This window comes from Hylobates moloch, unplaced genomic scaffold (genome assembly GCF_009828535.3).
Source record: "Hylobates moloch isolate HMO894 unplaced genomic scaffold, HMol_V3 SCAFFOLD_13, whole genome shotgun sequence".
NCBI lineage: Eukaryota > Metazoa > Chordata > Mammalia > Primates > Hylobatidae > Hylobates > Hylobates moloch.
This window is the reverse complement of record NW_026652288.1, coordinates 28895150-28918742: the sequence shown is the minus strand read 5'-3', so window position 1 is coordinate 28918742 and position 23593 is coordinate 28895150. Positions and strand designations below refer to the sequence as shown.

Below are 23593 nucleotides of genomic sequence, written 5' to 3'. Positions count from 1 at the left end.
ATTTATTGAGAGTTTTTAGCATGAAGGGTTGAATTTTGTCAAAGGCCTTTTCTGCATCGATTGAGATAATCATCTGGTTTTTGTCTTTGGTTCTGTTTACATGCTGGATTACATTTATTGATTTTTGTATGTTGAACCAGCCTTGCATCCCAGGGATGAAGCCCACTTGATCATGGTGTATAAGCTTTTTGATGTGCTGCTGGATTCGGTTTGCCAGTATTTTATTGAGGATTTTTGCATCAATGTTCATCAAGGATATTGGTCTGAAATTCTCTTTTAAAAAACCAAAACAGCATGATACTGGTACCACAACAGAGACATAGATCAATGGAACAGAACAGAGCCCTCAGAAATAATGCTGCATATCTACAACTATCTGATCTTTGACAAACCTGACAAAAACAAGCAATGGGAAAAGGATTCCCTATTTAATAAATGGTGCTGGGAAAACTGGCTAGCCATATGTAGAAAGCTGAAACTGGATCCCTTCCTTACACTTTATACAAAAATTAATTCAAGATGGATTTAAGACTTACATGTTAGACCTAAAATCATAAAAACCCTAGAAGAAAACCTAGGCAATACCATTCAGGACATAGGCGTGGGCAAGGAATTCATGTCTAAAACACCAAAAGCAATGGCAACAAAAGCCAAAATTGACAAATGGGATCTAATTAAACTAAAGAGCCTCTGCACAACAAAAGAAACTACCATCAGAGTGAACAGGCAACCTACAAAATGGGAGAAAATTTTTGCAACCTACTCATCTGACAAAGGGCTAATATCCAGAATCTACAATGAACTCAAACAAATTTACAAGAAAAAAACAAACAACCCCATCAAAAAGTGGGCAGAGGACATGAACAGACACTTCTCAAAAGAAGACATTTATGCAGCCAAAAAACACATGAAAAAATGCTCACCATCACTGGCCATCAGAGAAATGCAAACCAAAACCACAATGAGATACCATCTCACACCAGTTAGAATGGCGATCATTAAAAAGTCAGGAAACAACAGGTGCTGGAGAGGATGTGGAGAAATAGGAACACTTTTACACTGTTGGTGGGACTGTAAACTAGTTCAACCATTGTGGAAGTCAGTGTGGCAATTTCTCAGGGATCTAGAACTAGAAATACCATTTGACCCAGCCATCCCATTACTGGGTATATACCCAAAGGACTATAAATCATGCTGCTATAAAGACACATGCACACGCATGTTTATTGCAGCACTATTCACAATAGCAAAGAGTTGGAACCAACCCAAATGTCCAACAACGATAGACTGGATTAAGAAAATGTGGCACATATACACCATGGAATACTATGCAGCCATAAAAAATGGATGAGTTCATGTCCTTTGTAGGGACATGGATGAAACTGGAAATCATCATTCTGAGCAAACTAATGCAAGGACAAAAAACCAAACACCGCATGTTCTCACTCATAGGTGGGAATTGAACAATGAGAACTCATGGACACAGGAAGGGGAACATCACACTCCAGTGACTGTTGTGGGGTGGGGGGTGGGAGGAGGGACAGCCTTAGGAGATATACCTAATGTAAATGACGAGTTAATGGGTGCAGCACACCAATATGGCACATGGATACATATGTAACAAACCTGCACATTGTGCACATGTACCCTAAAACTTAAAGTATAATAATAATTTAAAAAAAGGAGAATTAGCAAAAAAAATATGGTAGAACAAAATCTTTTTGCCTATGCAAAGGCATCATATTCTGCTTATAATACAATATTAACATGTCCTGCAGGCTTAACTTGTTCAGCCTATACACAAATTTCATTAGGAATGTTCATTTTATATTCAAACAGTATATGTGACACCGTTTGTAAAAAAGGCCTGTGTACCAAGGGATACTAAACAATTACTAAAAATATACATGATAACGTGAGTTTTGTATTAATCACTGTATTTGTATTATAAATAAGTGTACTGAAGCAAAGGGCATGAAAAAAATAAAAAATTAATCCTTCTATCAGCTTGCAATGTGGCAATGGATATTATATGTCTCTGAGTCATTTAGTCATTTGTTATTTAGCTAACAAATATCCATCTGGTAAGTAGTTAAAATTACTAGAACTGTTTCTCAATTAAGAATGATTTTAACACAATAGGCTTCTAGCCATTGGTTGATGTGGTTTAAATAACATTATCACACATTCTAGATAGGTAGCCTCAAAATAAAACTCTGAAATAAAAATATCTAACACAGCCAGGCACAGTGGATCACGCCTGTAATCCCAGCACTTTGGGAGGCCAAGGCAGGTGGATCACCTGAGGTCTGGAGTTCCTGACCAGCCTGGCCAACATGGTGAAACCCCGTCTCTACTAAAAATACAAAAAATTAGCTGGGCATCGTGGTAGGTGCCTGTAATCCCAGCTACTCGGGAGGCTGAGGCAGGAGAATCACTTGAACCCGGGAGGCAGAGGCTGTGGTAAGCCGAGATTGCACTATTGCATTCCAGCCTGGGTGACAGAGCGAGGCCCTGTCTCAAAAAAAAAAAAAAATTATAGATATATATATTTAATACTGGAGATCAACGTTATCCCCACTTGAGTATGATCCAGTTCATTCTCTCCATATTAGACCACATGTATTACCATGTTCTCTAAATTATCATCATATTAAAATAGGAATTCAAAGTTAGCCCCAGGCAGAAGGGAAAGGGAGCTGCTCCAGGTGGTCCTGCTGCGTCTTTCCTCCCCATTCCCCACTGCTGCGCCACTCAGCATCTGTTGTCTCTTACACGGCACTCTTCAGGGTTAAGTTGGGCTCCTGGATTCAACCTTTTCTTGTCCTCCTTCCTTCCGTGTCTAAGAAAATTTACCTGTTCTGTGGCCTAGTCTCGCAAGGCCCCTTGTCTGAAGCTAGCTAGATAGTATCTCTATTTCCAACAATCAATGGCCTTTACTGCCTTTGTTCACTCAACAAAACCGAGCATCTACTAGGTGCCAAGTATTATTCTAGGTGTTGGGGATAAAGTGGTGAACAAAACAGTCAAAAATCCAGTCCTCAATCTAGTGAAGGAAGAAAGAAATAATAAGCAAGAAGTTGTAATCACTAATAAGCATGACCAAATGCTAAAGAGAAAAATAAAACATGAGAGGGGAACAAGGAGCTCTTGGGAGGAGGTGCCAGAGACTGACACCAAGATTACAACACCACGGTTCACAGTTAGCAAACAGCAGTACTCAACATTCTTACATACTTAAAAATATTCCCCCCAAATCACCCTAAATATAAAAACAAAGTTTTTTAGTAAAAGGCAGTTAATTATTTCTTTTTTAATCTAAATTCAAAGTGTTCCATCCTACCCTAAATAAACAAGTGAAATCCCAACTGTAGAAATACATTCTTTTCTTAAATGACTCACTATTCACCAAAACAATACTAATAGGATGGTGGCTATGAACATACATTGTTGAGTAGGAAGTATGATGCTTTTTAATACTCTTTTATAGGGATAGGACAAATCCAAGCCATTACCATGAGGAAAAAGTTCAAAGCATATGTACCCTGAGTTACTGAGAAAAGGAGAGTTGCAAATAGGGTAAATAACAAGATACCATTCCAAAACCACACAGCTTCCCTTTTTATTGATGCTCAAGAAGTGAACTTTAAATGACATTTCATAAGCAAAACACAAATGAAAACACCTAATTTGCATGTATAGTATATGCAAACATACATGTTATATGGACTTAATAATCCTCATCTAAATATAAAGAGAACAACCGGTTCTTTGACCTCAAAAATAAATTCAATGTTGGCATTACTGTCTTTAACTTACAGTGTTTTATATTTAACAGAAGAAATTATGAATAACCAAGTTTGGTGTGGTCATGGATTTCATGTTAAGGTATAAATAGAGTTTTTAGGAAATAATCTGTAGATAATAAAATAAGTTTACTTTTGAATCGCAGTACAGTCATTTCCTTCTGTCAATAAAAATATTCCTTGATTACAAAGCAGCCTTATTTTGCAAACATATTTCAGGAAAATAGCTCTAGCAATATTTGAAACACCATACTATTTTAAAAAGGCAGCGAAGTGACAGAATTTAGATTTAAAATAGTATATTGCAAAATAGTTCAACATATTATTTCTAAGCACAAGGCGAGCTCCATTCTGAAGGATACTTTTTAATCTTATAAAGCAAACTCTTCCAGTATTTCTGTGGTAAAGTCTAAATATTTACAATAAAAGATGAATCTTTACACAGACAGGACATAAACTTCAATACGTAACCACAATGCAAACATTTTACATTATGACATCACTCTAATATGAAGCTTAGTCTAATATGAAGATTAACGTGCTCAAGAAGGAAAATAAAAACAATACAGTTCTGTAGCTTTGTAACAGGCTGAACTCTGCAACAATTAGAGAAATAAAAACAGCAAACACAACACCAGTTCTATGAGTAATAAAACAAAAAAATCCAGATATTATAAACATTTAAGTAAATAACTAATACATCCTTCCTAATATATCTTTATTTGCTCTCTTCTGTTAAATACGTTTTTTAAAATGTTTCTCATACCCCAGGAGGAAACGACAGTAAATTCTTCACAAAGATAAAAGTGCATCATGTTTTAAAAGTGCTTCGTGTTTATGAGTTACAAACACATCCAATAAGGAAGTTTTAAGTAAGTCTGTGCAAAAAAAAAATCTAATTATCACTTGAATTCATAAACCTTAATCATGGGTTTTTTGCAGTTCATCCAGATGAAGCAGTCAAGCAGCAGAAGAAAAATCTGAGATTAGACATTTTGTATAGCAGAAAGAGCACTGGGCCACAAGTGAGGAGACCCACAGTCTATTCTTAGCTCAGTCAACCAACCAGTTAGTGACCCCAGGTAAGACGGGCTTCCATTTCAGTATTTGGCAATGGGCAAGAAGCAGAGCTGGAGAGCCTCTAAGGCCCCTTCCAACTCCAAAATTATCATGTATCTTTAGATGAGGCATTTCTGAAAGGGCAAATAATTTTACCAAAATATAAAAATACATACTAGTCATCTAGCTACTATTCACTCATTGGACTTATTAGTAATAAAGCACAGAAAGAAAAATTCCAAAAATGCTTGACAAAAAAGGTCACATGAACGTTATACATAACCAAAGCTAGAGAAACCCTTCACAATTAGGGCACTAAGAAAAATCCAATATGATGTGCAAGAACAAAACAGAATAAGCAAGAAATGCAACAGCTGGTCACCTGATGGCACTTTTTCTTCCTGAGTCCCAGAATTTTCTTGGGACCTAAAGCTTTAATCGGTACTTATTTTGAAAATTGCTTTAAAAGAACCATGATTCCCCAGAGCTCACATTCATGGCTTTGTAAAGAACTCTCTCTAAATTGTTATAATGGTTTTTAAGAAGATAACTATATTTTAATATGGCTAAATAAAGTAAACCATTTACCATGGACTCTTTATTTACACCAAATATATATATTTGAGCTTATTTAATATTTTAGAAGCTTAACTCAACAATTCTCATCCACAAGTTTTGACCCATTAATTCCCCGATAGGTCACTCTGCTTGGTCGAACTAAGACTCCATGGTTCGGCTTACAGGTGAAATAGCGCTTGTCACCCACTGACCCATCATTTTTTCCCTTGGCGCTTCGGAGCTCAAGTCCAAGCCATATACCTGAAGCAAAGTCAGTGGGGCCCACGTACCTAACAGTACCCATCTCATTGGAGCTCGTGAGCAGGACCTGAGACCCCTCGTGCAGCTTCACGCTCCCTTCAATGCCACCTGCAGTGGGGGTGCTGCTCCAGCTGCGACGCAAAGCAGCTTTCGATCTGTGCAGAAGGGAAAAGTGGGAAAAATTCTTTAGTGCTGAAGCCACGTAATGCAATGTATCATATTCATTTCCACTGCCAGATTCAGAATTCATTCATTCAGTTCCCAAAACAGAATACTTTAAGGTCACAACTTGATTCTTAAAGTTTAAATAGCAGTTTTAGAATATACAGTTGACCCATGAACTACACAGGTTTGAAGTACGTGGGTCCACATATACACGGAGTTTCTTCCGCCTCTGCCACCCGGGACAGCAAGACCAACCCCTTCTCTTCCTGCTTTTCCTCAGCCTGCACAAAGTGAGGACAATGAAGATGAAGATCTTTATGATGATCCGCTTCTACTTAAGGAATAGTAAATATATTTTCTTTATGACTTTAACATTTCTCTTTCTTTATAGTAAAAATACAGTACACACTATATGTAACATACAAAATATGTATTAATCAGCTGTTTATGTTACAGGTAAGGCTTCCAGTCAACAGTAGGCTATCAGTAGTTAAGTTTTGGGGGAGTCCAAAGTTATACACTGATTGTCAACTGTTGCAGGCAAGCAGGAGATGGCACTCCTAACCCTCGCACTGATTACTCAAAGTTCAACTGTACTTCTGTTTAACATTTTAAAAGTTTTGTCTTTTGTGCTATTTTAAGACTACCCTATTCTGGATTTAAGATTTCATTTGCCATATATATATATATATGGTGTGTGTACACATATATATGTGTATGTACACACACACATATACATATATATGCTTTCAGTAAAATAGCAATTAGAAAAAATACACTTATACCTAATCAATTTCTACCAGTACCATCAAATAAAGCAAAAAGAAAGAATCTAGTATTTTGGCTGTTTTAATTGCTATCAATATTATCAAATAAAGCAAAAAGAAAAGAATCTAGTATTTTGACAGTGTAGTAAATTTAAATTATTTTTTGTTCACTTTAAAAAATATTTTTTTCATATGCAAACGAATTTTAAAAACTGTAAATCTACAACTTTGGAAATATCTACACATATATGTATATATGTTCTATGTGTGAACTCCAATAACGGTTAAAAGTTTTGTACCCTCCCAGCCACTAACACTAACGAGGGTCTGAGGTGCCTTGAGCAGCTGCCTCTCCTTCTCCCTACAACATAACATTCCTTACAATGTGCTAGAACGTCTCCTAGCACTCACCACCACCACAACCTGATAATGAGGCATGGGACTCCCCAGTGCATTCATTCAAGGCCTCAAGGCTATACTGACCCAGAGCTGCCTGCACTGTCCACTGGAAGTAGCTGACCCTGATATTCACCCACAATAGAAACATGACCAGGGTCTTGTTGCTCCCTGAGCTGAGACCTTCCAAAACGGCCAGAAAGAAACCATCAAAACTACCTGGAGCCTTCCATCCTCTATCCCATGCCACCTCTCCTCCAAAAGAAACCCCTCTCCCTACCACACAGGAGATTCAACACAGAACCTGTTACTAATACTACCCAGGATCTTGTTGTGAACAGAATCCGGGTCTTACTTATTTCATATTTCATTTCACTTTCTATATTTTTAATACACTGTCACGCACAATGTCTCATTTGCTCCTATTAACCACCCTGTAAGAAAGGAAGATGACTAATTTTAATGGATAGGAAAACTGAGGCTCAGAGATTTATTCTAAGCCACATCTGCCAGTAAGTGATAGAATTCTAATTAGAAAATAGTCTTAAATTATTTATATGTCAAATGCACAAGTACAATAATAAATTTAATAAAGAAACATATAATACCTATAAGAAAAAGCATACATCTTTACTGAAGAACATACATGGAAGAGCTCTGTTACTAAACAGAAATGTATATAGGTTAATTCTCCCCAAATGGATGTTTTTTGTAACCTGACAAAATTACTGTAATTTTCACATGAATAATGACAATAGCTATCATTTCCTGAACACTTACTAGGTACCTAACACTTCACATACGTTATCTCTTTCGATCTTACCCAAACCAGTGAAGATGGGATTATTACCTCCTTATAATGGAAGAAGAATGTGAGGCTCAGAAAAACTAAGCTATGTGCCTGAGGTCAGAGAGGTGAAAAGAGCAAAGACGAGGCTCAGATCCATGGCTGTAAAGCACAAAGGCCAGGCTCTCTTCACAAACAGAATGGGTACCGGTAATTAAGAAAAGCTTGAAAAATAATGAGGCAAGGTTTACACTGCCATTAGGTTAAATTATTAAGTTAAAATAGTTAAAACAATGTGGCTCTGGCATAAGAATGTAGTTTTAAATGACACAGAAAACATATTTTAGAAAAATGAAAAATACACATAATTATTTTACATGTGATTAAAAAGTAAAACTTCAAAGCGGTGAAAAAGGAGTGAACATTGAATTAGGAGTGCTGTAAAAATTAGTTAGCTGAGAAAAAGGATATGATTCTCACCACTCCTCTATATTAAAATAAACTGCAAATAAAGACCTTTAATGCATAAACTAAAAAAAAGAGGCTGGGTGCAGTGGCTCATGCCTATAATCCCAGCACTTTGGGAGGCTGAGGCAGGCAGATCACTTAAGGCCAGGAGTTGCAGACCAGCCTGGCCAGCATGGTGAAACCCTGGCTGTACAAAAAATACAAAACTTAAAGGGGCACAGTGGCAGGTGCCTGTAATCCCAGCTACTCAAGAGGCTGAGGCACGAGAATCGCTTGAACTCGGGAGGCGGAGGTTTCAGTGAGTTGAGATAGTGCCACTGCTCTCCAGCCTGGGCGACAGAGCAAGACTCTTCAAATAAATAAATAAATATTGAAAAACACTCACACACACACATATATCTAGAGAAAGAGATAGGAAGTATTGGGAAGGGAGTAAGGAAGGGGAGAGTTCAAAACATGTTTTAGAAGTCTGGCACCTATTACTAGTTAAATTCTGATTTTTTTTATTTATTATTGTGCCATAAAAATGTTTTCATATCACAGCACAGTCTTTAAAAACATTGCAAAAGTCACGCTGAAGGAAGCTATTAAAGAGTATGGGAATATGACGACGATATACAGGGGAAAGCTTTGAGATGGGTATATGGAATATGATTCATCTCCCTTTGCTTAAAAATTCAGACACATAGCCAGGCACAGTGGTGCACACCTGTAATCCTTGAATTTTGGGAGGCTGACGCAGGTGGATCACCTGAGGTCAGGAATTCGAGACCAGCCTGGCTAACATGGTGAAACCCCGTTTCTACTAAAAATACAAAAAATTAGCTGGGCATGGTGGCACGGGCCTGTAATCCCAGCTACTCAGGAGGCTGAGGCAGGAGAATCACTTGAACCCAGGAGGCAGAGTTTGCAGTGACCAAGATCACACCATTGCACTCCAGCTTGGGCAACAGGAGCGAAACTCTGTCTCAAAAAAAAAAAAAAAAAAAAAAAAAAAATTCAGACACATGCATTAGGAAAACAACTGGAAAAGTATATACCAAATGCTAACAGTGATAATCTCATCTACGTAACAAAATTACAGATGACCTTTTTACATTTGGTTTTTCTTCATTTTTCAAATATTGTACAACTTTCATAATCAAAAAAGCTTTTAAAGAAACAAATAATGGATTCAACATCTAAACCAAAAATTAATGGCTTGGATAAACACTTAACATTCTAATAAGAATGATTTGATTCAAGATATGTCAAAGCTCAAAAGCCAGAGAATTGAGACACTTAGAATTATGGTATGTTTGAGAGCTCTGTTTACTCATTCAAAAATATTTATTGGCCACCTATGAAATGGCAGGCATGGGGCTACGTTCTAGGTATTTGTACATAATAATCAGTAAAATGTTATAAATACATTAATAAAGACTGTATACAGTGCAGAATAAGCACAGAAGAAGAAGATGTCTCTTCTCCCTTAAAGCCTCAGGAAAGACACGTTAGTGGGGAAGTGATATTCCTGCCAGCTTGAAAGATTAGCATACAGAAAAGGAAATGCAGAGATAGTCGTCTGAGAAAAATATATATATTACTTTTTTTTTTTTTTGAAACAGAGTCTTGCTCTGTCACCCAGGCTGGAGTGCAGTGGAGCAATCTAGGCTCACTGCAACCTCTGCCCCTCAGGTTCAAGTGATCTTCCTGCTTCAGCATCCCAAGTAGCTGGGATTACAAGTGCCTGCCACCATGCCCAGCTAATTTTTGTATTTTTCTTTTCTTTTTTGAGACGGAGTCTTGCTCTATTGCCAGGATAGAGTGCAGTGGCATGATCTTGGCTCAGTGAAAACCCTGCCTCCCAGGTTCAAGTGATTCCCCTGCCTCAGCCTCCTGAGTAGCTGGGACTGCAGGTGCAAGCCACCACACCTGGCTAATTTTTTGTAGTTTAATAGACACGGGCTTTCACCATGTTGGCCAAGATGATCTCGATCTCCTGACCTCAAGTGATCCTCCTGCCTCAGCCTCCCAAAGTGTTGAGATTATAGGCATGAGCCACTGTGCCTGGCCAAACTATGTATTACTTTTTATATTCCTGAAAAGCATACACTTTAGAGAACTGCAATCACCTGTGAGGATATTACCATAAAAAAAAGTCAGGGAAACACAGGAGCCAATCACGTAGGTCTTCATATGCTGGGCCAATGAATCTGGACTTCATTCTGTGTTTGAGAATTTGAAAGCTTTAAGGGACAGGCAGAAAACAAACCCAAGCACATGATGTGAGAGGACAGACCTGTGGCCAACTGGATGGTATCAGTTCTGCCTAAAGACAATCAAATTTGGGCTGACCAAACCATGCCAATGAGCCAGGTTCACAGACAGGACCCAGTGAGGATTTTTTAGCAGGCCCTGGTGATAACATGGAGAAGAGCTGAAGTGAGTTGGTAACAACAGGACAGGAGACAGATCCCAGGCAGGATGTAGACATCCACAGAGTGAAGGAGAATCGACGCCTCATGCCTATCAGGTCCCTGTGACGACCATGGTAAAACCTCAAGCTCATTCTTGGCACTGGACATACAGTGTTCTGAAGACAGAGCTGCTTCCCTCCCCCTTTCTGCCATGTCTTCCTCGGGATGAAACGCATTCCTCACTACCATTTCTATACGTGATCTAGAAAAATCTGTTCCTTCTCCTCTCCCAGCTTGCTTTCACTCACAGGGGCCAAATGTGTCCTCCAAGGCCTTCAAGTTTCTACCCAAGAATGTCCATCATCTCTGACTAGATTATCCACATTTCTTCTCAAAGTATCATTTATTTCCATACGAATAAGCAAGGACATGGAGCAGAGTTTGATGAATCTCAAGAAACACATTTTCTCAACACATGTGCCTCAGAACAAACCACGTCTCCAGGTTAGCAACAGCACAACATGCAATCAACTCTGGCCCCTTGGCAGAAGGCCATCGAGCACTGCCCTGTGTCCCTCACCCCTAAGGGCAGGGACAAATGTCCTAGTGCCTGCCAGCACCTGAAACCCTTTCTTTTGTTTCTGAGAACAATGACCACCAAACATTTTGGTCGCACACTTTACGAGTAAAAACAGATAAATAATTTAAAAAGCTTATTCTCGGCCAGGCGTGGTGGCTCACGCCTGTAATCCCAACACTTTGGGAGGCCAAGGTGGGCGGATGACGAGGTAAGGAGATTGAGACCATCCTGGCTAACATGGTGAAACCCCGTCTCTACTAAAAATACAAAAAATTAGCCAGGTGTGGTGGCGGGCACCTGTAGTCCCAGCTGCTTGGGAGGCTGAGGCAGGAGAATGGTGTGAACCCCGGAGGTGGAGCTTGCAGTGAGCCGAGATCATGCCACTGCACTCCAGCCTGGGTGACAGAGCAAGACTCCGTCTCAAAAAGGGAAAAAAAAAAAAAAAGAAAAAAAAGTCTATTCCCTATCCTCAATAAAAGTATATGTTTAAGGGACTAGTGTTAACCTGTATAAATATTACTAAAGCTATTTTTAAAGAAAACAGGGAAGTACTGATATTTCCACCTCACGTCTGCAGTGTCTTGTGTATAACCATACCTGCTGTATAATTCCCAGGGCTCAGATTGTTTTCTCCTTCCCTTGCTCCTCTGTATCATGTTCTTCCACTCACCAACATCTCGATACTGATTTGGATACCTCTCCCCCTTCAGAATCCTTTATTTCCTTTATTTCTTCTTAGCAGCTTCTTCCATTCTGCCTAAGAACTCTTGAATATCTTCAATAAACTGGAGCATAAACTGACTGCCCTTAAACTCCTTCAAGCTACTCAAGCAAGAAGACCTTCAAAATTCTCAAAATTGGTGATGGTTTATGAAGAAGGGAGAAAAACAGCCCCACCAAACCCTCTCAACAGTACCTAACGGTCCTCAGGATGAGCCAGGTTTCTCCCATGAAATTTCAGATCTCTGTGAAGCTTGCCAATACCTTCATGCCAGAAGGTAAACAAATGACCTGCCTATCCCCAGTGGGACATCAAGTTCTAGCCTCTGGGCTCTAATTTCTGGTGGCTCCTAGGGTCCCAGTACTTAAGCAAGCACGTGTACTTCCCTAAGCAGCTAAGCCTTTTCCCCCAGGGTATTATTCATAGATTAATTGGCAGCATTTTTTAAAAAAGAACCTCTAAACTCAATCAGTCTGGAAGAGCCTCATATTGCTCTAAAGTGAAAAAGCTTCAGAAAACCACTGGGGGGTAGTGAAGTGGGTCTCGGGGAGATAAACAAAAATGAAAAAGAGAAAAGGGCATTCTCTCTACAACAAAACAAAAAAAAGGCTTTTTTGAGCATTATACTCTTAAAAGGAATTGGAAGCATTTTTCAAAACAACTGTAAGATTATGCCTTACATTTCTTTCATGTATCACTGACAATATTAAGTCAAATCTCTGATTACTTAAGAAGAGTTTAAAAGCAATCCACCCTACTTAATGAAAAAACAGTATGTAAATTCCTCTAACTTTTATTAACAGTTCTAACCTCTATGAAGATAAAATGTATGCAGTGCACTAGTTTTAGTCACTGGTGACATTTTTATTTGTGCTTGCAAAGGAGGGAGGAAGAACTCTTCTCAATACACTTATCACACCTTTTCTCCTACGTGTTAAAACTCTACCAAGCAATGCAAAAGATACAGCACTCCACTTTTCTTTCTTCACAGAATCCCATCATGTTCATCTTGAAAGGTGTTTTTCTAAATCTTCTTAATACTCACTTGGCAAAAGCATTTCTTCTGTTAATCTCCTTTTGGGAAGAAGCAGAAGTTGTGCTAAAACTTCTCCTAAAACCTAAATACGAAAGTCGGGGTTAGAAGAGGAAAAATAAAAGCTTTCAGTTCTTATTTAAAATGATATTTTATCACTTCTTCTATAGATGTTCTATTATATTAAATGTTTCTTTCAAAACAGAAAGCAGGCCGGCACGGTGGCTCACACCTGTAATCTCAGCACTTTGGGAGGCCAAGTGGGAAGACTGCTTGAACTTAGGAGTTCAAGACCGGCCTGGGCAATAGAGTGAGATCCTATCTCATTAAAAAAAGAAAAGAAAGCAGAGAAGGTAAGTATACAGAATATAATGGTAGTTTAGATTTCTTAACAAATTTTCATCTTTACTTTCATGATCAAACTATACACACAGATGAATAAGTGAAGAGCATGACATTACTTTTGGAGAATTTCATTATAAGATTTCTTAAAAATCAAATCAAATTGAATTACACATTCATAAAGCTGATTATTTTTACTACCAAATAGGATAATCTTGATAATCATATAAAAAAGAAAAAGATAAAATGGTTTAAAGATACAATCATTTATAAAACATTGAACAATTAACTTCAGAGCTTTTGATTGTTGGCCTCTCCAAATAACAAAAACACTTCACAAGAGGTAAATTTTTAAAAAGATGTTTTTAAAAAGAAACAAGATTTCCAGCCTGGCCAGTTATGGCAGACCAGATGTGCAGAATGAATCTTTTGATTGACACAATTTTAGTTTAAAACTATACTTTTTAAAAAATACTATTGAGCTGACACAAAACACATAATTTCAAAGAGGATAAAAACAAAAAAGGGAAACCATCAGAGGACCCCAAGCACCAAAGTAATTGGCCATCTTGTAACAGCAGGCTTTCCACTGAATTCCAGAGAACCTGGGCTTTCACCTTACTGGCTGCACAGGAGACAGTCAAGAAAATAAAGCCCAGGGCCTCCAAAGGGAGGTTCTCACAAAAGATTCTTGGTTAAAGTGAGGATCCCAAACAGCTCACTCTCAGTGCAAGGTGAAATGAGAAATAAAACGAAACACCAGGCCGGGCACGGTGGCTCACGCCTGTAATCCCAGCACTTTGGGAGGCCTAGGCAGGCGGATCACGAGGGCAGGAGATCGAGACCATCCTGGCTAACACGGTGAAACCCCGTCTCTACTAAAAATACAAAAAAATTAGCCGGGCGTGATGGCGGGCGCCTGTAGTCCCAGCTATGCGGGAGGTTGAGGCAGGAGAATGGCGTGAACCTGGGAGGCGGAACTTGCAGTGAGCCGAGATCGCACCACTGCACTCCAGCCTGGGTGACAGAGCAAGACCCCGTCTCAAAAAAAAAAAAAAAAAAAAAAAAAGAAACACCATTCAGATGGAAGGTTCAGAAGGAAAGTCACTTATGTCAACCTTAATCCTCAGCAGGAGACAAAATTTTCTCCCCTCAGAATTTGTTACCATGAATGAAATTCATGTTATCTTGTAATACAAAAAAATGCTGCAGAGACTATAAATTAAAGTGTCCCAGGTTGGCAGTGCCTCCAGGCAACTGGCACAGGTAGATACAATCTTCTCTGGAAGCATCAACCCAGGCCTCAAAGAATTTTTATATATAAAATTCTGAGTAAAATAAGCATCTCACAAGAATAAATTACAAAACTCACAAGGAAAGAAGGCAAACCATAAGTTAGTCTCAACAGAAACAGATGGCAGAATCAGACTCACAAAGGCTTTATATACTGAATTATTTAACACAAAATAAAAGATAATACTTTAAATATTTAAAGACATAAAAGAAAAATTTGAAAATATGGGGAAAGAATTGCAATGGTAAGTCGCAAGCAGATTTGAAAAAAGAAAAAAAAGACAATTTTTATAATTTTAAAACTTTATGGCGGGATTAAGCAGCAGAATAAACATAGCTGAAGAGAGAATCAAGAAACAGAATGATGGGTCTGAAGATATCCAAAATATAGTCTAGAGTGACAAGTTCTGAGAAATAGGAGAGAGCATGGGAAAGAAAATGAGAAGGTCCAACATGCTACTAAACAGAGTTTCAGAAGGAGCTAATACAGGAGAAACTATTTCAATTAAAACATATAAGAATTGTAAAGAATTGATCAACTCCCAGATACAGAAAAATCCGTAATGCCAAACAAACAGGATAAACAGGATAAAGAAATCTCTACCTAGACATATCATAGTGAAACAACAATATGAATTAGTTAGACTCAAAGACGACGTCTCATTAACAATGACAGAAGCCAAAAACAGCACAAAGATACTGTCAATATGCAGGGGGAAAATATCTTTCAACCTAAAATTCTACACCCAGTAAAATTATCATTGGAAAAGACAAAAACCAAGAGTTCGTCACCCAACAGACCCTTCCTCAAAGAAATTTTATATACACGAAATTTAAAAAGTGATCCCAAGTAGAAGTTCTGAGGGTTAATGAGTAAAAATACTGGGAAATATGAGAGTAGCATTACAATGTAAAACTATTACAATAATGTCAAATTTATAGGAGAAATAAAATGTAAACTGGACAACTCAGTTTCTAATTATTTTCTATTATTTGAGAAAGGATAAAAATCATTAACTTTAGACTTTGCCAAGTATCAATGTTAAATTATCTACAGTAATTACTACGAAGCATATTCATAGACTATAACTTCTACACAAGTAGAGGCAGTAAACAGAATGAAAAAAAAAAACGGGGTGGGAATATAGCCAGAATAAAGTCAAGAAATAAAAATCACTTATTAAGTACAAAAAAGTGTACAGAAAACAAATAACAAAAATATCAGTGTATATCAGTAATTACAGTAAATGCAATAAAAGATTGTCAGATTTTTTAAAAAGTAAAACCTAACTATATGCCATTTAGAAATATTCTAAAAACATAAGAACATAGAAAGGTTACAAGTCAATGGACAGAAAAAGACCTATTAGGCAAATACTTAACCAAAAGAAAGCTGGTATAAGGTTAAAAAATATATTATTATGAAAGCAACACCATTTACATTAATGCCAAACAATTAAATACATAGGTATAAATCTAACGAAACATGTACAAAGTGTATATGAGGAAAACTAGAAAACTCTGATGGACGAAATCAAAGAAGATATAAATAAATGGAGAGATAGTCCATGTTCATAGGTAAAAAGACCAAATATTTACATGTCAGTTCTTCCCAACTTGATCTATATGGTCAATGCAATCCCAATTAAAATCCCAGCAAGTTATTTTATGGATATTAACAAACTGATTATGAAGTTTATATACACAGGTGAAAGGCCCAGAATACCCAACACAACACTGAAGAATCAGACCAAAACCAGAGGACTGACACTACTCAACCTGAAGAATTACTATAAAGCTACAGTAATCAAAACAGTGTGGTACTGGCAAAAGATTAGACAAATAGATCAATGAAACAGAAGAGAGAGCCCAGAAATAGCCCCATATAAATTAGTCAACTGATCTTTGAAAAGGGAGCAAAGGCAATTCAATGGAAAAAAGACCATCTTTTCAACACATAATACTCGAACAACTGGACATTCACATGTGAAAAAAAAAAATCTAGATACAGACCTCACATCTTACCCAAAAATTAACTCAAAATGGATCATAGATCTAAGTATAAGACACAAAACTATAAAACTCCTAGAAGATAACACAGGACAAAAATCAGGGTGATCTTGGGTTTGATGATGACTTTTAGATAAAACACCAAAGCACAATTCATGAAATAAAAAACTGATAACTCAGACTTCATTAAAACTAAAAGCTTCTGCTCTGTGAAATACACTGTTAAGAGAATGAAAAGACAAGCCACAGACTGGGGGAAAATATTTGCAAAACACATGTCTGATACATGTTTGGTATTCAAAATATACAAAGAACAACAAGAAAATAGCAAACAGAATTTAAAAATGAGCAAAAGATGTGAACAGGCACATCATCAAAGAAGATATAGCACACTGTTATTGGGACATTGTTGTATGCTGTTGGGAATAGGCAGCAGTTACAGCCATCATGGAAAAACAGGATGGAGGTTCTTCAAAAAACTAAAAATAGAACTATCATATAATCCAGCAATTCCACTGCTGGTCTATATCCAAAAGAAAGGAAATCAGTACATTGAAGAGATAGCTGCACTCTCATGTTTACTGCAGCATGATTCCCAACAGCCAAGATATGGAATCAACCTAAGTGTCCACCAATGGAAGAATGGAGAAAGAAAATATGGTATATATACACAGTGGAATATTATTCCACCATAAAAAGAAGGAAATCCTGTTTGCAGCAACATGGATGGAACTGGAGGTTAAGTGAAATAAGCCAGGCACAGAAAGACAAATATCACATGTTCTCACTCATGTGCAGGAGCTAAAACAGTGGATCTTGTGAAGGTAGAGAGTAGAATGTTTAACCTCAAAGGCTGGGAGGGGTGTGTGGGTGGGAAGGCGGATAAAGAGAGGTTGGCTAATGGGCACAAACATGCAGTTAAAAAGAAGGGATAAGTTCTAGTATTCAATAGCATAGGGGGAAAATTATAGTTAATAACTTATTGTATATTTAAAAATAGCTAGGAGAGAAGAATTATAACATTCCCAACACAAAGAAAAGATCGATATTTGAGGTGATAGCTATCCCAATTACCCTGACTTAATGATTACATATTGTATACGTGCATCAAATTATCACATGTACCCCAAAAATATGTACAACTACGATATGTGTCAATAAAAAATACAAAAAAGAGATGGCAAATAAACAGATGAAAAGATAGTCAGCATCTGTTACAGGCTGAATTGTGTCCCCCCAAAAACTCATATGCTGAAGTGCTAACCTCCTGGCATTTCAGAATGTGACTACATTTGGAGATAATTATGGTAAAATGAGATCATATGTAGTTGGAAGTAATTAAGTTAAATGGGGTCATATGGATGAGCTCTAATCCAACATGACTAGTGTCTTTATGAGGAGAGTGGGACACACACACACACACACACACACACACACACACACACACATACACACAATGAAAAAGATCCCATGAAGACCCCAGAGATAGAAGGCCATCTACAAGCCATAGAGAAAGGCCTTAGAATAAACCAAACCTGCCAATACCTTGATCTCAGACTTCTAGAGCCTCCGGAATTGTGAGAAAATAAATTTCTGTGTTTCAACCACCCAGTCTGTGGTACTTTGTCACAGCATCCCTAGCAACTAATACATCATCAAACATCTTTAGAAAATTCCAAATTAAAACACTAGGGAATTTCAAATTAAAACAACATACCTGTTAGAGTGGGCCATAAAATTAATCTCAACAATTTAAGGATTGGTATCATACATATCATTCTTTCATAGATGGTTATCCATGCAAAACAAAAAAGAAATTAGATCCTTACCATACACAAAATCAATTCTGAGTAAACTGACAAATGGGAAACACAAAAATATAAATCTTTTAGAAAACAATATAAGAAAATATCTTCATAATTTCAATTTTAAGAAAAGATTTCTTAAAACAAAAAGTGCAGGCCGGGTGCAGTGGCTCACACCTGTAATCCCAGCACTTTGGGAGGCCGAGGCGGGCAGATCACGAGGTCAGGAGATCGAGACCATCCTGGCTAACATGGTGAAACCCCATCTCTACTAAAAATACAAAATCTTAGCCGGGCATGGTGGCAGGCGCCTGTAGTCCCAGCTACTCGGGAGGCTGAGGCAGAATGGTGTGAACCCAGAAGGTGAAGCTTGCAGTGAGACGAGATCGCGCCACTGCACTCCAGCCTGGACGACAGAGCGAGACTCCGTCTCAAAAAAAAAAGTGCAAACCATAACATGTTTTGCTATTTTGACTACAAAAAAATTAAGGAGTTCTGCTAATCTAAAGACACCAAAAATAATACATTAAAAGATTAAAAGACAAGTAACGACCTGGGCAAGATATTTGCCACACACGAAATTTACAAAATGTTTGTCCCCAAAATACATAAAGAAGCCTACAAATTAATAAGATAAAGACAAACTACCCCCTAAAAATGGGCAAGAAACTTGAACAGGTACTTCATAATAGAGGAAATGCATATGGCCCATAAGCATGAAAACAGGCTCATCCTCATTTGTAATCTAGAAAATGCAAATTAAAACCGTAATGAAATACCATTTAAGCCCTTCAGATAGGCAAAGACTTCTAAATCAAACAAGGTAAGTACTAATGAGGTGAGGAGAAGCAGAGGCTCTGGTCCATCGCAGATAGAGTATGCAATACAGACAGACAGGCATTACCTAGGAAGGTGGAGGACACAGGTATCTCACACCTGGCAATCCTAGAGAAACTTCCTCAAGTGTGCACGAGAACATAGTTTGTAATAGAAAAGACACAGGATATAACCCAAATAACCATCAATTATGGAATGAATATTTCAATGGAATGCTAAATAACAAAACAGCAAACAATCAAAACTGAACACATATTACTGATATATCTATATATGGGTGATAAAAATAAAGAGAATCAAGGGAATAATTAACGTACAATTCAAGACTCCTCCACCTGAGGATGGGGTATATGAAGAGGAAGGCAGATGAGATGGGATGGGGTACTCAGGGGTTTCTACAGGTCAGGGCATCATCTTCTTCAGCCAGGGGACAGGTAACAGATGTTTGCTCTATTATTACACAAACTATACAGTTTATAGACCCTTTTGTATACATAGATACCTCACAATAAAAATTTTTCAATAAATGAAAGCAAAGAAATAATGATTAGGAACACAAAACTGTGTAGTCTTACCAGGATAAGAATGGTTCTGTTTATTTGAAGAAATTTCTGACAGGGTATCCAGGGAATCTGTTACTCTATGAATAAAACAAAGGACATCTCGTTAGAAGTAGCTGGTCTTCAGGGTTTAAGACTGGTTATCAACTAAGTTTTTCATACCAATTGTAGCCATTCATTAGACAAATATTTATTGAGGGTTCATTATAAGCCAGGAATGACCTTCCACCTGGCATGGAAGAAAAACAATAACTAAATAGAAGAGGTTCTCACTATCTAAAGATAATTAGTGTAGAAAAAATTCAAGTGAATTCACCTAAAATATGGACCTGAATTTATTTCTTTGTAACTTCATCTTCAAAGGTGAAACTAAAAAATATGAAAATAAGTTTATTTTATATTAAACTTAACAAATGTTAGATTAATATTGTGAAAAAGGCACCAATTCTTAAGTTGAAAGAAAAAGATATTGGCTGAGTTTGTGTGAGTGATTTTTCTGGTAAAACTATACGGCTAATACAATTCAACATCTTTTACTTTATATTTGACTCTAAGCCACAATCATAAAGGTCACTTTCCCGATGGATTTTCCTGCATTTTTTGATATTCAAATCATTCTTTATTTTTAAAAAGTCAATCCTGACAGGCTCATTTTCTTTCAACTGTTTAGTGACCTAAATCTGGAAAGCCTTCATTTGTCAATCACTTCCTCCAGCATATCTTATTACCATCAAGAAATCCTTCAACTCTTGCAATATTTGCAATTTCACATTACAATTCATAGGCATCATTTTTACATGACATACAACATACTGCAATGAGAGACTGATGCACACAAAGAATATGATTTTATGAAGAGAACGGATATCTGAATGAAGCAGTAACAAACAGTTGAGAGGGAGTGAATTCGAGAAGTAACCAGTTCATTAGTAGTAAGTGCCTAATAATAGTAAGAACTAAGAAAGTGAATACTATGTTAATGAAGATCACTTGAGCAATGTGTGTGTGTGTGTGTGTGTGTGTGTGTATGTGATTAACCTAGTCAGTGAGTTTTCTTAGAGTTTCTCTAAAGAAGTTTTGACTGATTCATATATTAGTAGAAGAAAAGGTATTAACTAAGTGAAAGGCAATAGTAGGTGGGTGTAGAAAGCCATCTAAGCAGAAAAAATAACGTGCAAAGATTCTGGGATAGAAAGCACATTTTACAAACAGAAAGGGGTGGGGGGGAAAGCCAGCTGTAGTCCTGAGAAGGAAGAAGATGCAAGGTGTGATTGTGACTGGCCACTACCTTATTAAGACTGTCTTCAAGCAGTCCCTAGTTTAAAATTCTTCCATCTTGAAGATCAGTGGTATCTTTCAAGAGTTCCAAAGCTGGTTCAGATTAGAAACTCCTCAAAATCAGGGACCATGTCTGTTTTATTTGCTTATAGAATGCCTAGCACAGCATAAGTGCTAAAAGACACTTAATAGTATTTGATGATGATGAATGAGACAATCAGAAGATGACAGGAAGACAGCTGGATTGAGATAGCAGTTCATTTAGAGACAGCCCTATTTTTTTTTAAGAAGAGGGGGCTGCTTTTTAAATGCACCACCTTAAAGAAAACCAAATAGAAGGCAATCAAAAAAAAAAAAAAAAGTAAAAAAAACGTGTGCTCCAGAAACAAAGCAAGAAAGAAAAGATGAAACCCTGAGAAAGTGGCTTTACAACGTAAAGGGGGAGGAAAAAGCTGTTACAGCATAAAACCACTGAACTAGGAATCAGATTGGATCAATATTTACTGTTCCTAAAATATGCCAAACTATGTACTCCGGGTAATCAAACATGAAAAGCAGAATCCCAGTCCTCATGACTAGGAAACAAACAAAACTTATAAGAAACTGCTGCAATGTTTTGATGAAGATATGCCCAAAGTAACATGAGAACACAGAAGACTGACTGGTGACTCAGCATGCATTTTACTCCCAAACCAATTATTTACAAGATATATGTCCTGAAGAAGGTCCCTGAAGCTCTTCTAACCACTATAGGGTTATGGTTAAGGGCACGCATGCTGATACTAGACTACCTGGGTTCAAATCCCCAGCTGGGAGCACAGCACATGTCACCCCTTGTGACTGACTTTCCTCATCTATGGAACATGGTGCCTGCACCACAGGGTTACTGGAGAGCAGTAAACAGGTTAATACATGAAGAGCCCTGCAAACAGACCCAGCATGTATAAGCACTATTCGTAGTTACTACTTCCTTTTCTTCATTTATAAAATAAATACAAAAAAAAAAAAGAACAAACCACCTAAAAGCAAGGGCTTACAAAAAAAAAAAATTACAAAATAACACACCTGGGCTGAGTCCAGCTCCTTGGCTAATTAGCTGTATGGCTTTAGCTAAATCACTTATCTCTTTGAAACCTGTTTCTTCATCTGCAAAATGGGAATGATCCTAATAACTCACAGCTCACAGGGTCTGGGGGAATTAATGAGGTATGCATCTAAAGTACACTGTTCAGAGCCTACCCACTTACTAAAGGCTCAAAAAATGTTTGTAATAGTTATTATTTTCCAGCTTACCTGATCAATATTTATTAGGATCAAATGAAACAACACTTAAGTGAAGATACTTTATAATCTACAAAGTATTGTATGTTAAATTCTGTATCACCATAAATACGAAGAAAATTATGTTAAGTATATCACAGAAGGAAATTAATACTAAACAAATAAATGACTCACTAAGAAAAAGAAACTGAGGGAGAAATGGATGTAAAAACTTCGATTTGCCAGGAGATAGTCACAACAGTCTAGTTGTAAGGGAAAACTAGACAAGACTCCCAGATTGCGATCGTAGTTCTAGTCTCATGAATGTGATTATGCCATATATGTTATCTCTCATTTAAAGATTAGTATCCCATTTCCCATCCACTAAAAGGCACACCAAGCAACTTCTTCCAGCGCATAAGAGAAGCCATTTCACATAATGATACCTGGAATTTTATGAGGACTTTGTTTCTGCTCAACTTAGTTTTTAAAACCAGATGAGGTGGTATGAAAGATACTATCTTAAGAAGAAACACCAAGGAGGTATATTATATAAAAATCCTTGAAGCTTCACTTCCCCCAAAGATCTACTGCCTATCTATTTTTGAAAACTAAAGAAATCAGAGGAAAAAGCCATTTTGGTTCCATTAGGTTTGTAGGAGAATGAATGGGGTGCCTGCTGGCAGGAAATTTAATGTAGTTAGGATGTGACTGAAGCAATCAGAGAGCATTTTTACTTTTGTTTGCATGACAGATTAAGCTTGCTGCTCTCACTGTTCTTAGCTGCAAACGCCACTTCTAATAGCCTACACATACTCATAGAGTTTGCAAATGAGGAATAAAGGAGGTTTTTAAAATTGCAAATCCTCAGCAAAGCAAATTTAGCTTTCCATGAGCCTTCTCTCTGAAGAAGGTGGTTGGTTAACCCCTTGAAAGAAGACACGAGCTACAATCAGAGCGTATCTTTAATATAAAATTAATGTCCCTATTAACCACTGCAAATTACAAAGTTTCTGTAAATAAACATAAATTTCATTCTCTCACCTTTGCACCCTGGATGGGGGAGCAAATATTCCATATCTTGGAGAGCAACTAAAATACTGCACACCTCCAACTGAACCATCATTCTTGCCATGGGGTTTTTCAAGCTCTATACCATACCAATATCCTAGAACATGAATATTGCATTTTAAAAGCATCTGTACTTT

The 23593-nt window shown here is 37.4% G+C and overlaps 1 protein-coding gene across 2 annotated transcripts in view; it reads right to left on the bottom strand.

Annotated features, from left to right (window-relative positions):
- Window positions 1-3607: 3607 nt before the first annotated feature.
- The window catches only part of CLIP4 (CAP-Gly domain containing linker protein family member 4), an 85828-nt gene continuing 65842 nt past the window's right edge, over window positions 3608-23593 (bottom strand). For both annotated transcript variants that reach the window (XM_058426640.1, XM_032172599.2), the window contains 4 exons: window positions 23430-23553; window positions 19863-19927; window positions 13013-13085; window positions 3608-5839 (listed from right to left, as the gene is read on the bottom strand). In XM_058426640.1, coding sequence (XP_058282623.1) covers window positions 5518-5839; window positions 13013-13085; window positions 19863-19927; window positions 23430-23553 — 584 coding nt within the window. In that variant the 3' untranslated portion in view covers window positions 3608-5517. The remainder of the gene's footprint in view (window positions 5840-13012; window positions 13086-19862; window positions 19928-23429; window positions 23554-23593) is intronic.